Here is a 13,361-nt window from a genome sequence, read left to right as displayed (position 1 = left end):
AAACCGGGTGATTTTACTTTTTAAAGAAAAGTCTGACATTAATGTTTTATTAAAAATCAACTGAGGTGTGGCATGCTGTTAATACTGCTGCTGTTTTTGTTTGTATTATATTTAATTTAACCTCTTTCTCATTATCTGACACACTGACACAAATCCTACTGTATTTCAATCTGAAGGGGAAAATATAAAATAGTAAATTTGAATTAATAAAGATGATGAATATTATTAATCTAGATATGATGACCAAATACGTAGAGCAGAGTGAAAAACCTGTACACCTGTGCTACAAATCACTAGTAAAATGACATAAGAGATGATATTTGCTATATAAGTGCTTTTTGATTACACAGAAAAAAGATAATATTTAGGAAATTACAAAATATTATAGGTGAAAAATAGGGTGGGAAAGTACTTTGTGGTATCCACCAGGGTTTATCTGCACCACTGACAAATATTCTATTAGCATTTGACTTCAATGAAGTTTCAATTTCAATGGCCTTTTTACAAGGTCTCAGACCTTAATCAGTTCGTAGGCTTGAGGCATGTCAACAATTGTCATTAGGAAATGTCAGCTGGTGCCAGTTTCAAAACTTACAAATAGTCTGATTTTTCAAACCTTGTGCAGACACTCAGCAGCCATGGGCTCCTCTAAGCAGCTGTATAAGACTCAATAATGAAAGTTATTGATGCCCACAATGCAGGGGAAGGCGACAAGAAGATAGCAAAGTGTTGTCAGCTTGCAGTTTCCACTGTACGAAATGTAATTAATAGATAGCAGTTTAAGGGAACTGTGGAGGTCAAGATGAGATCTGGAAGAACAAGAAACTCTTAGAGAGAACTGCTTGTATGCTGGTCAGAAGGGCAAATCAAAATCCCCATTTGACTGCAAAAAACATGCAGGTTTGGCAGACTGAGGAATGGGGGTGCACCGTTCCTCTGTGGAGCAATGCTTGCATTAACAAGACATTCATGGAAGAGCCAGTAGAAGAAAACCTTACCTGCGTCCTAATCATAAAATCCAATGTCAGAACTATGCAACAGAACATGTACAGAAGCCTGATGCATTGTGGAAACAAGTAGTGTGGACTGATGAAGTTAAAATAAACTCTTAGGACACAATCAGCAAAGGTATGTTTGGAGAAAAAATATCTTTATGTCTCTGAGTTTGTCCCTTTTTTCGTCTGATGTCTTGTGAGTTGGGAATGTCTGACAAACCTCAACAACTTCTGATGCGTCTCTCCTGGTAGTAACAATGACGCACTTCCATGGCTTACCTAGACAGAGTTTTCTAGTCACAAGGAGTCAGCATGCAACACATAAACTATTCAACACCATAAGATCTCTGCTGGTACACCCTAAATACTTGTGTATCTGACTGTATGTGGTTCTAGGTGAAACATGTAACAAAACTCCTGCCCCGTGTGAGGCTCGAACTCACGACCTTCAGATTATGAGACTGACGCGCTGCCTACTGCGCCAACGAGGCCTGCAACACACCCTTCAGGCCAATTCAGACTTCTTCATCCATGTGACTGTGAGGGTCTGTGTTGTAAACTTTGTCATCCACAAAGTCTGCGTGGATCCCTCTGCAGACGTCCACATGCAGCTCAAAATTTGTGGTCATGCGGACTGTACAGATAGCAAGTGAGCCACCTGCGCATGTGCTAGAAAAGCAAACAGGAATGCCTGGCTCGTCTACTGTATGTATGTACTGTATTCCTATTTCTCTGCAATTACCCTTTGGAGACAAATAAGGTGATTTGAATTGAACTGAATTCTCAGTAAGTTCTTTTTTCAACTTTCTCTTGTTGTTCAGCAACATACAGGAACTCCTCAGCTACTTTCTGACTGAAGACAGTCCCATGTAAAACAATATAAGGAGCTGTGTTGGTGTGGGCGCGATGTTTAAAGCGCCGGTGAGACATTAAATACGATCCAGCAAATCTGGTTGGAGTAACAGATGATTGTGTTTAAAGGCTGATCAGAAAAACACTGCACAGCGGTTTGAAAAACTCATAAAACTAGATTTTACAACTCAGGAAAGTTATCATGCTGCAACCCTGTGTACTAGTGTGCACATGTGGAACATGTCTGTGTCTGTGGACCTCCAAAAAAGTATGTATGGAACTGTGTGCGCATCTGCAGTCCATGTGCAAGTCTACAGCTGTCTGCGGCACATGGAAAGCATGAATTAGCCTTAAATGGGTGGTTACTCACTAGAAACTGCTAGTTGACTTTGTGGTGAGATTGTTTTGCCAACCACTTTGTTTCCAATGTAAAGAAAGGACTTTCCATTTAACTCAACATAATTCAATTTAACTTTTAAGCCAACAAAGTCAAGAAGTCCTTAAAGTGCCAAGATTCCATGAAATCCTTACAAGTTCAATCTGAACTCCTTTGTTGATTACACTGAATGAAAAATTAAAAGCTCATTGCATTGGCCGGGAATCGAACCCGGGCCTCCCGCGTGGCAGGCGAGAATTCTACCACTGAACCACCAATGCTTACATGTATATTTCAGTTTTTCCACTGTGGCGTTGGACTATTTTTTTCTCTGTTCCTTCCCTACAGAGTTTCCTTCTAGTGTGGTATGACTTGAAAATGTCTCACAAACTCCAGGTTACTCTGACATTTCTCTCTTGGTGGTAACTGCTAGAGCAGTTTTAGTGGTGATGGTAAAGTTTAGCTTGTTTTGTTGGACAGAGCTCCCCATTTTCAACATCAGAAAGGTGCCTGGTGAGGGGGTTTAAAGATCAGAGAAGCACTTTGTTTCAAGCAAATTGACGCATTAAACCCAAGTTCTGAGGATGTGATCAACCTGTCAACAACTATTTCACCATTTTCCCATGTTCCCTTCATTTCCTTTCCCACTGCTATGTCTACAGAGTGTCCTGAACAGGATGAAAATGTAACCATTAAAGGTCGAGTCAGTGATTCTACTCTCAATTCACTTTTTGTCAAATTCAACAAATATCTCCTCACAGTCCGTTAGCTGTCTGTTCTGTGTGTGCTGGAAAAAAATCCAGTGTCCATACATAGCACTGGCTCTGTAAACAGGCATGTAAACACAGTAGCTTGGAGCACACCATACAACACTACTACAGCCAATCAACAGAGGGCATTTGTGCAAACGACAGGGGGAAGTCATGAGAGCAGCTGTCTGTCTGAGGACATGACAGTCTCCTGTCTTCAGCATCTGTTTAATGGTGGGGGAGGGCTGGCGAACTGGAGAGAGAGACCGTGGCCAATTCACAGAGAAAGTGTTTTCTCACAGAACAGATACACTTCCATTTTATCAATCCACACTGAATCCGAGATAGTCTCATAGAGAACCCCATGTTTTTTTTATGCTCCAAGTCTGTTTGCGCAATCTGAGCAGGCAGCTGTTTAAATCACATGAATATCCTGCTGTATATGTGTTTTCAATTTATTAACCATATCAATGAATCAATAAATACAACCAATACTGATTTCTTCCTGTGGAGCTGACATGCAAACTATTTTGGTTCAGTTAATTTCTGTTGTCAGTCAGCCTGGTGAAGGCATGTTGACGTTAGCATTTAGCTCAAAACACTGCTGTGTCTAAATACAGCCTCACAGAGAGAGAGAAGCACTATTGGAGGGGTGAACAGACATGGACACAAGACTGGCATGCCTATCGATAGTAATGTTGCCAGTTTATCTTCTGGTAAACCATAACTCTAAAGTTTTGTTGTTGGTTGAACAGCATACTGCACAAAATATTATAGGAAACTATCAAAAGAAACTTCAAGCAGAGCTGTTCTGCTGTCAAACATATTTAAAGATCCCCACCTCGTGTTTCTGATATGGCTTTTCCAGAAAAAGATCCTATTATTACCATGTTAAAATCCTAAAAATGGCATCTACTCTTTCTACCTTATTAAATATTCTAGGATCTATAAATATGTAAATATCATTAATCTCAGAAGTTTAACTGCTGAACACAAGATGTCTCCTACTTCACTGAGAAGTTCATTCTGTGTCTGCGCACTGGATGCTTCAAGTTTCCACATCACACTTGTGTAGGTTTCCTATTGGACCAAGATCGGCACAACTAGCTGTGATGTCACAAATCCTACTCATATGCCTGCCCCTTAAAATCAGATTTTCAATGAGCACAGAAAAACTTTCCACTTTCAGCAGATGAATGTGAAAACAGCCCTCTAGTGTCAAACTCTGCACATACATCATTCTGCACAGTGAAGCATCCAACAGTAGGAACAAGAAGAAAAACATATTTATGAGTGGAGGGGGACTAATTTTGATGTAGCTCTGCAGCATTATTAGAGAAAAGATTATCAGCATATACCCAATATTGGAGTATCATGTTTAAAAAATTAAAAAATAAAACATCAGCGGCACAGAAGCATGTGACTTTCCATAGAGCATTAGAGTTCCTGTAAACATATAATATATTGATCAAGCTTATTCAATAGAGAATATGTCACCCTCTCATAAGCAGCCAATTGAGCCATTGTGGTAGCCCATTCCTCATAAGGGGCTGTTTCAATTTTACTAAAAATTACTCTGTTCCAGTGAAACAGCCTGTTTTCTTATTTTTTTAACTTCTGTTTTTCTTATTTTATTTATTTATTAGGTTATCATTATTATTATTATTATTATTATTATTATTATTTGACCTCAGTACTTCTGAACTGCTGGTTACGTCCCTGCCCAGCAACTCAGGTTCCTTGGTACAGAAATAGAAACTTGTGATGAAAAAATAAATAACTTGTGATCAAACAGTTTCAGTTACTCATACTTTACTAATGATTACTCACCAGGAAGTTGAAAGCTGAGGACAGTTTTTCTTTCACTCTGTTTCTCTGTTGCTCTCTTTGGACCTGATCTCAAATTAATCACAAGTGACCATGAGTGACACAATTTTACCTCCACTCTTCTTTTTGATTTAATCCGTGATAAACTGAAATATGCATGCAGAGAAGACAACTAAACCTCTTCAAAACAACTGAAAATGAAAGGGATTAATACAAGTAGGCCAGGACAGTGCAGATAGAGGGAGAAAGAGGATGTTTGTGGTTTGTCATGCTCGTCCCGCTGCAGTGCAATCTAATAACAGATGCAACAACATGGCACTGCTTTCCTGGCGATATAAAGGCTCTTACTGCACATCGTCTGTTTGTTTGTGATGTCTCTGTTTATCTGTTGTTACCTTTATTGTGATGTTGTTTGTTGCAGCAATTCTCTTCATCCAAGACGAATTTCTCCTGAGGAAGACAATAAAAGTGACCTTGACCTTAATCTGTAATCAGACTACAATAAATGCTTGAGTTTATATTATGTTCATATGTGTATTTAGAGCAGTCTGCATGTGATCACCCGTGCCAGGTTTTTAATGCCAGGTATGAACTGGACCTTTCTTAAACTTTTACTCATTATGAAACATGTTAATCTACATAGTAACATACATAGTACCAACATGTACTATGGTAGTGAAAAATTAAGCTCTAATTCAGCCACTGTCTTCTGTGGAACTATAGTTTCAGTCTAGTAAAAGTTACACAATATTATATTCTATTCAAGAATAACACATAAGATCCAAGTTGATCTTAAAGTTCAAGGTATATTATTTTCAAGTCGCACCACCCGTCACTGTCTGAATGAAAACGGGCACCATGGTAGAAGACCGAGGAAGACCCAACTTCTAAGAGGGAGGCACAAATAAGCCAGACTGGACTTTGCCAAAATGCATGTTGATAAGCCACTGTCCTTCTGGGAGAATGTGCTTTGGTCAGATGAAACAAAATTAGAGCTTTTTGGTAAATCACACCAACCCTATGTTAACACAAAAATGAAGCCTTCAAAGAAAAGAACACCATGCCTACTGTGAAACACGGAGGAGGCTCAGTGATGTTTTGGGGCTTTGCTGCCTCAGGCACTGGGTGCCTTATATCTGTGCAGGGCACAATGAAATCAGAAGACTATCAAGGTGTTTCGGAGCGGAACATGCAGCCCAGTGTCAGAAAGTTGTGTCTTAGTCACAGGTCATGGGTTTAGCAGGATAATGACCCAAAACATACATCAAAAAGCACCCAAGAGTGGATGAGAAGAAAACGCTGGAGCATTCTGAAATGGCCTGCTAGGAGTCCTGATCTGAATCCAACTGAACATCTGTGGAAAGAGCTGAAACTTGCTGTTGGGAGACGGCACCTATCAAATTCGAGAGAAGTGAGGACTTTGCTCAAGAAGAGTTGGCCGAACTTCCAGTGGAAAAGTGTAGAAACCTTATTCAGAGTTACAGAAAGCACTTGACTGCAGTTATTGCCTCCAAAGGCTGTGCTACAAATTTTTAAGTTAAAGGTACCAATATTTTTGGCCATGCCATTTGTTTTACTGTATTAAATAATATGTTAAGTTGTAAATCAAAAGCAAAGTTTCAGTTATATTCAATGTGAAATAAAGAATAGTGGATACCATACACTTCTGTCGGTTTCAACTAAATACAGAGAAAATTTAACTTTTTTTAAAAAAGGTGGAAGGGTACCAATATTTTCAGCCACGTCTGTATTTGTTAAACTACATCTGCCTGAGTGTTCACATTTCTTCCACCAGATGGAGGTCGTGTGATATAGTTTGTTGATAGGGAACATCATAACTGCGATTCATTTCCTGGTTTGGGCAGTCTGCTTAAAGACAGGGCTCATAAAACAACTTTACTGCTGCGTTGTTGCTCGTTTTAACAACAATGACCCACCCAACAGATGATATTATCAATCCTAAGCCAGAGAGTAAGTTTGTTTACTTAAATTTCTGTCATTTGATAGCCTTTTGGCAAGTAGAGGGATATTTACTGTGGTCATCTGCAGTGTTTCACGTCATTCATTCGAGGCTTGCAAACCAGCTCTAACAGGATTTCGGTTTGTACATTTGAGGACTTTCCGGAGTTTTTTTAACTTCAATGACAAAATAATTATTTTCTTCGCTGAAATCATCAGCAACAATCAATTTTATCAGCTGATGAAATTATTTAAAGAAGTTTAAATAACGTGTCTGACTAGTATGTTTTCTGGTTTTGTTAATAGTTTTACTGTATTGTTTTACACTTGAAGGTGGCCGTGCCGTACACACTCAGGAGAGTGGGTATGTTTCCGTTTCTTTTCTCTTTTATTCTAAATGTTATGTAATTCAGTGCTCAAGCAGTGATAGCTGGAGTCTTAGCTGCATGTTTGTACCTGTTTCGATAAATGTGGCTGAAATATCGTAATTTGTTTAAATCTATTTCACATTAGTTTTCATTGAAAAGTTTATTCTCGAAATGAAATATGCCTTTTTTCATCGAACAGTGATGCTGGCCTCTCCTCCAACATGAGGCACAAGTTCAGTGATAAAAGTGCTTTGCCCATAGAGATTAAAGGCAGCTCTGTGATACCGATTCCGACAAGCGAACTACGGGAAATCTTTGAGAGCCCTGAGATGGTTGGAAAGATTAGGCAACACCCATCAGTGTTTGGGCCTGTAGATGTCCTGTCCATGATGTGCCACACAGAGCCTGAGGCATACCCTGCAGCTGCTGAAGAGGATTTCTTAAAACTGTCCACTCTGGTTCAAAAAAGCAACTTTCCACCACAAGCCACACCCCAAGCCCTGACTGTCAGCACTTTACCCGGAACAACAGCCATTACAGATGCTGAGGAGGTGGTGGGAGGAGAGCAGAGCTGCACCAGCAAGATGGACACCGAGGGAAACCAAGCAAAACCAAAAGGCCCACCATTGGTTCCTGGAGAAGGGAGAAATAGGAACCGTCGCAGAAAAAGAGCAGCCACGAAGAAATGGAAATGTAATTAAATTTCATTTTAATTTTAAAATGTGCATTTATTTCAAATGTTTACTAATTTTGTGCAATATTATTTAATTAATGTATGATTCTCATGTTATTCCCAAATCTATTTACATGCAATAATTAATATAATCTTGGAGTTAAATCCAAAAGTTTCTATTTTTTCTTTTATGTTTTCAGGGTGCCTTCTAGGTTGGATGACATTCATAAATATTCGTGCCTGTGGGGGCAATGCTGGTATGTGGTGTGACACACAAATATACTGCATTGCATCTTTGCACTGCATTTTATTCATTTATTTAGATTTTACTGTCTTGAATGGGAGCTTCGATTACTTCTCATAGTGTACTGTGAACACTGTTTTGACCCACAAAGCGCAGTATATTTTTTAAACTAATTGATATTTTCCTTACATTATCTGCCATAGGTGCTCAACCTGCAGCAGACCAGAAGTGTAAGATAAGACTGATTTTGTTATTTCAAATAATATTGTAGCAAGAGTTCTTTAAACATCCTTTCTGTAAAATTTAAATGTACACACACTTACGCCTGGGAGCTACTCGCCTGTTTATATCTCTAACTCATCAATACTTTTATTCTCTGTTTTGACAGCAGTCAAGTGTTTTTCCTGCATGGACAAGGATACATGTCCAAAGTTGGTGAACATATATGAAACTGCTGACACTCATCTGTACCAAAGACGCCTAAACCAGCCATTTCCAGGATGCTCTGGAATCCCTGCACCTTCTTCTAAGAGTTGTGCTGTGTGCTATGTGGAATCCAGCATCGCCATCATCTGCTCAGGGGATGTTGGAAGACTGGAGGTGGAAGATAGTGATGGAGGGCATATCGTAAACACCCATGCAGTCTGTATGTATTACATAAATATACATACATCTTCTCACAAAATATATCTCTGCTCCATTTTTCAATAAGCTGAGTGGTGATTTCCTTTTTTTCCAGATATTGAGTTATTAAAATGACGTTAAGCTAGCAGTTATCAGGGTTTTCTCTAGGAAACCGTTAAGCTGAGATGGAAAGGCACTCAAATCTTTGGTCGCATCTTGTGTCATGATCAGTTTAATTTGAAGATGATGGCCTAAAAAGATCACAGTCATAGATATATGCCATTTTTTCAGTGAAATAGTACCTCTGTTCTTTTCCTGTATGTTTTATTTTCATTTTTTTGACATTAACCGATAACTAACCGCTTAAGTTTAAGAAAAGTTGTGATGTAGCTTTCATTTGTGAGAGCTGTCCAGTAGTCAGTGGTCAGAGCTAACGTTAGCTTGATTCATCCTTCTCCTCAAGTGTTTTTCAATGCATTTAGTTACAGTAGCTCTTGATGGCATAACATACTTGGGCTCAAGGTACGAATATAAATAATACTAAGAATATATGGCGACCCTGATTATAAGACGCCCCCTCACCCCCTTTTCCAACAGCTTTTTTTTGGAAAAATAACGTTACTTTTTGAATGTAACTTACATCATACTATAGTTACATACTCACACACTCTCCTGCCAGTCTCTTGGAAGCAGTAAAAATTATTTTCTCCAGCAGTTAGCATATATAAAACTGCCTGTTTGTCTTTCTGAGCTTCTTATCATCTGTGACAGTTGTATTTGGCAGCTTGACATATTCGGTTTCTGCAGTAGAGACGTCAGAGGACGCTTTGGACTCGTTTTCACTAGTTATGAATTTATTTCCTCCGTGGCAGGGGAACATATTACATGAGCCTTCAGAAACTCCTGCAGGTTAAACTGGACTAATGAAACACTTTAAGGGTGGATTGACTCTAACACACTGACTATAAACACAGACTTTAAGACATTTGCTTGCCCAGCAACATTAATGCTACAAACAACCCATCATGCAACACTTGTCAAGCTTGTCTAATGCAACTGTCTAGCCATTAACGGAGTGTGTATGCAAATTAACCTATAGACTGACATGCATAACTAGTCAAAAATATTCTCGACGGTTAACCGATTAACGGTTAACTGTTGACTAATCCCCATATTAGTATCTATATCTAAAAAAATCAGTGAGCTGTCAATCAAAATCAGTGCATCTTGTGTCCACCCTGTGCTGTAACGTTTGCTGTTAATTTCCTGTACATGTACAACAGGCTACTACTGTTTATATAACTGCAACCTTTTTTTGTCTCCCTTAAACAGCTTGTTCCATCATGGAAAACAGCCCCATTGAAAGCAGTGAGTGTCAAGACTATGCCGTCTTACAATACGAATTCAATTTTCAAAGTGTTATTATAAATAAAAAAAATAAAAAAGTGCATTAAAAATGAAAAGTTTGGTGTAAATTCTGATACTCTGTTAAATTCTTGCTTCGTTTGTAGAGCAGAAGCAGCAAACCTCGAACCTCGGTTTACTTACTGTATTGATTGGTGGCTGCAGTATGTAATTGACACAAACATGACACAATTTGATACTGACACTGATGGACTACATGACTTAAAATGTGGTTAAACTAACCACAGTTATTTTTTCATGTGTTTTCATTTTGCAGTTCTGTTTGTACAATGGTGGCCACGCTTACCTACAGTGTAAGTGTGACTCAGTATGATCACAATAAAGATTATATTTTAGACCCTACATATTTATTTTTAGTTTAGTTTTGAATTTATACTATATGTTTTGGATATTGTTAGTCATATTTCTCAATTTGTCGTTTTTCTTTCTCTTTGATGCTGCTATAGAAACAGGTAGGTTCAGTCTGTTTTGATTATTCAGTTTCACAATGAGCATGTGTCATTATAATTTCTGTTCCCATAGTTAAATAAAGAATTTAAGTACAAAATCATTCAGACTTACAGTATAATTATATATAATTCTCCCTTGAACATAAGTAGTTATGAAATATTAGTTTCAAACAATTATATTAAACCCAGAAATACATCAGGCACACTACTGGGACTGTGAATATTTTTAACTAAATAAACTCACTTGAAACTCAAATCAAGTTTTTTCATCCTCTTTTTTGAAACAGGACTGAAACTGCTCAACAGTGACGAACACTGCATGATCAAGAAGAGGACAGCACTCTACTGATGTATTCAGTCATAGTCTATGTATTTTAATATGCATATTTTAATTCATACTATCTTTGAATACTTTTATCACACTCTGTAACTTCATTTCTTCTTTCCTCATATTTCTTTTTTTTACTTTACAATTTGTGTCTGAAAATAGCATTAGATGTCATACATAAAATAGCTGTAGAAGGTATTTTTTACTCTTCTTGATTAATCATCTGAAATGTCAGGAAAATTGCTTGTTTTATCTATATGTCCAATCAACTAATGCCTTGCTTGACTGATTGACTTTTAGTTCTGACATTTGGAATTAGCAAGCTTTCTGTAAACATGAATATGTCTACCTATTGTCCTGAATAAAAAACTTTTATACAGCATCATAGTTCTGTCGTTATTCACAGTACAGACATTGTGCAGGCCATAATGTTTGAAGTAAAGTAAAGTAGATGTGAAGTAAAGTGAAGGAAGTAAAAGTAGCATGGTGTAGAAATACTCTATGACAAGTTAGCAAGTCCTGCATTCAATTTTTTTCAAGTATGCACAGAAGTATTAGCAACAAAATATACTTAAAGTACCAAAATAAAAGCACTCAGTACACAGAATGGCCCATTTCAGAATAACTAGTGCGGTGCTGGTTCAAAACGTGCCTGTTCAGAAGTGGCCAATTTCTCAATACCAAGAGAGAACAGTGCTGAATATTTGGAAACTACAATTTTGAGTTGAGCTGAAGTTGATTGGATTAACTGTAGTGCCTGTACAAAACGTGGCTGACACATCCTGTACTATGTCTATATACAAAGTTCCAGGAACGGGACTAGAACTTTACTCTCTTAACCTTTCATTCTCTATGGTAGTTCTTATCACCAATGGTGGAGGAAGTACTCAAACACTTTACTTAAAGCTTCTGGAAATGAGGCTTGAAATAGTAAAAATGCATATATGATATCAAAGTTGAGTGTCTCATTAAACATCCACAAAAATCTGAATGAAAATAAACATTCATAACTATTAGGAAACCTAGCTCAAAAACTGAGCTGATTTGACTGCTCAAACCATTTCTCAGGACTGTGTGGGCGTATTGAGATCACATTTGATTGACAGCTCACTTTCAGCTCAAGTATCATTATACTTTCCATTCAATCACTAAAACGTTTTGCTGACATGGAATAAATGACCAAATCTATCAATTGGACCCTACTTGGCTAGAAAGCTTGAATAATCGACTAACTAGCAAAATAGGTTAGACCACCTAAATCTGTGTTTTTATTTAACTATACCCCCTGGAGCATTGAGCTAATGGTATAAGCATTCTCCATTGACATACATGAAACAGTTAGCATAGCTTAAACGTTTTGCTATTAACTGCCAAATCTATCAAATGGACCCTACTTGGTTAGAAAGCTTGAATAATCCACTAACTAACAAACAAGGTTACACCACCTGAATCTGTGTTTTTATTTAACTATAAGCCCCAGAGTATGGCACTAATCATTTTAGCATCTTCCATTCACTTACATGAAACAGTTAGCATTAGCTTTTCTATACGAAACTTTTGAGATTATTATCAACTACCCCAGTAGTCTGCTAGTTATCTTGACTAATTGGCTTACTAGCAGACTAAGGTAAATCACACATATCTGTGTTTTTATTGAACTATACAGCCAAGACTAAGAAGCTAAGTGTTTTAGCATCTTTCATTCACTCATATGACACGGTTAGCATTAGCTTTGCCATGCTACACTTTTGACTTTTAGTGATATAAATTGACAAACATCATATGTGAAAATCATGTCACAATTCAAACAGGATCAAAAAACTGGCTGACATAACAGACCTAAGTTTGGGGAAACAGATAGGATAACAACAACAGGATGTTTGTTGCTCCTGGCAAGGGTTTCAAAGTCTGGGGAGATGGTAGACAAAGCAATTCTAAGGTTGTGCTCAATGTCCAATCTGTTCCTCTGCAGACCCTGACTACATACAGATTTAAAATAGCAAGCTCCATCTTGGCCTCTCACAAACCTGAAGTTTGCAGGTGTGTTTAGCGTTAAGTGTATAATTTGCATTCTCAACTCTGGTTGGACATTTAAGGCACCAGTATACGTCATCAGAAGGACTTCTTTAACAGCTTGAGAAACCCCTACCCCAACAACTTTCCAATGTCAGAACTGGGACATGGTCATTTTTAAAACTGAATGCAACATTATGAAACCTGATTAGAGACATTGTGTAAGTTTGCACCATCATACCCATATTTAAAAACTAGTCTCTCCCTTCTCAATGATGGCCAAGTTTTCACCCTGTCTACAAGTGTGGTTGTTCAGAAAAGCAAATACTTTTGCCTTCCAATATGGACCACACAAAGTATCTGACTACATGATTACGGGCAGAGCCATACATAGAACAAAACATCTGCCCCATGTGAAGCTCAAACTCACAACCTTCAGATTATGAGACTAACACATTGCCTACTGCGCCAAAAAGGCC

The 13,361-nt window shown here is 38.0% G+C and overlaps 1 protein-coding gene and 2 non-coding genes across 4 annotated transcripts; 1 reads left to right on the top strand and 2 right to left on the bottom strand.

The window, feature by feature from the left end:
- Window positions 1-1,413: 1,413 nt before the first annotated feature.
- trnam-cau (transfer RNA methionine (anticodon CAU)) lies at window positions 1,414-1,486 on the bottom strand. Its single transcript has one exon. It is a non-coding gene; the product is annotated as a tRNA-Met (tRNA).
- A 947-nt stretch (window positions 1,487-2,433) lies between these two features.
- trnag-gcc (transfer RNA glycine (anticodon GCC)) lies at window positions 2,434-2,504 on the bottom strand. Its single transcript has one exon. It is a non-coding gene; the product is annotated as a tRNA-Gly (tRNA).
- A 2,756-nt stretch (window positions 2,505-5,260) lies between these two features.
- LOC137177064 (uncharacterized) lies at window positions 5,261-12,472 on the top strand. Of its 2 annotated transcripts, none has more exons than XM_067583167.1 (10): window positions 5,261-6,770; window positions 7,092-7,122; window positions 7,326-7,819; window positions 8,000-8,056; window positions 8,247-8,273; window positions 8,435-8,689; window positions 10,000-10,035; window positions 10,179-10,235; window positions 10,349-10,385; window positions 10,829-12,472. In XM_067583167.1, exons 1-10 carry the CDS (start codon window positions 6,728-6,730, stop codon window positions 10,848-10,850), a joined length of 1,059 nt encoding a protein of 352 aa, XP_067439268.1. In that variant the 5' UTR covers window positions 5,261-6,727; the 3' UTR covers window positions 10,851-12,472. The 2 variants fall into 2 exon arrangements, with proteins under 2 accessions (XP_067439268.1, XP_067439267.1); XM_067583166.1 differs by having other exon boundaries at window positions 8,432-8,689.
- The last annotated feature ends 889 nt before the right edge of the window (window positions 12,473-13,361 follow it).

This window comes from Thunnus thynnus, chromosome 24 (assembly GCF_963924715.1).
Source record: "Thunnus thynnus chromosome 24, fThuThy2.1, whole genome shotgun sequence".
Taxonomy (NCBI): Eukaryota; Metazoa; Chordata; class Actinopteri; order Scombriformes; family Scombridae; genus Thunnus; species Thunnus thynnus.
The sequence above is the reverse complement of the archived record's forward strand: the minus strand, read 5'-3'. Positions and strand labels throughout refer to the sequence as shown.

Bases quoted from the DNA above. Each gene is read 5' to 3' on its own strand.
- LOC137177064 (XM_067583166.1), top strand. From the start codon at position 6,728: ATGACCCACCCAACAGATGATATTATCAATCCTAAGCCAGAGA. The intron at 10,036-10,178 runs GTGAGTGTCAAG...CTTCGTTTGTAG, and splicing joins AAACAGCCCCATTGAAAGCA to AGCAGAAGCAGCAAACCTCG. The intron at 10,386-10,828 runs GTAAGTGTGACT...TTTTTGAAACAG, and splicing joins TGGCCACGCTTACCTACAGT to GACTGAAACTGCTCAACAGT.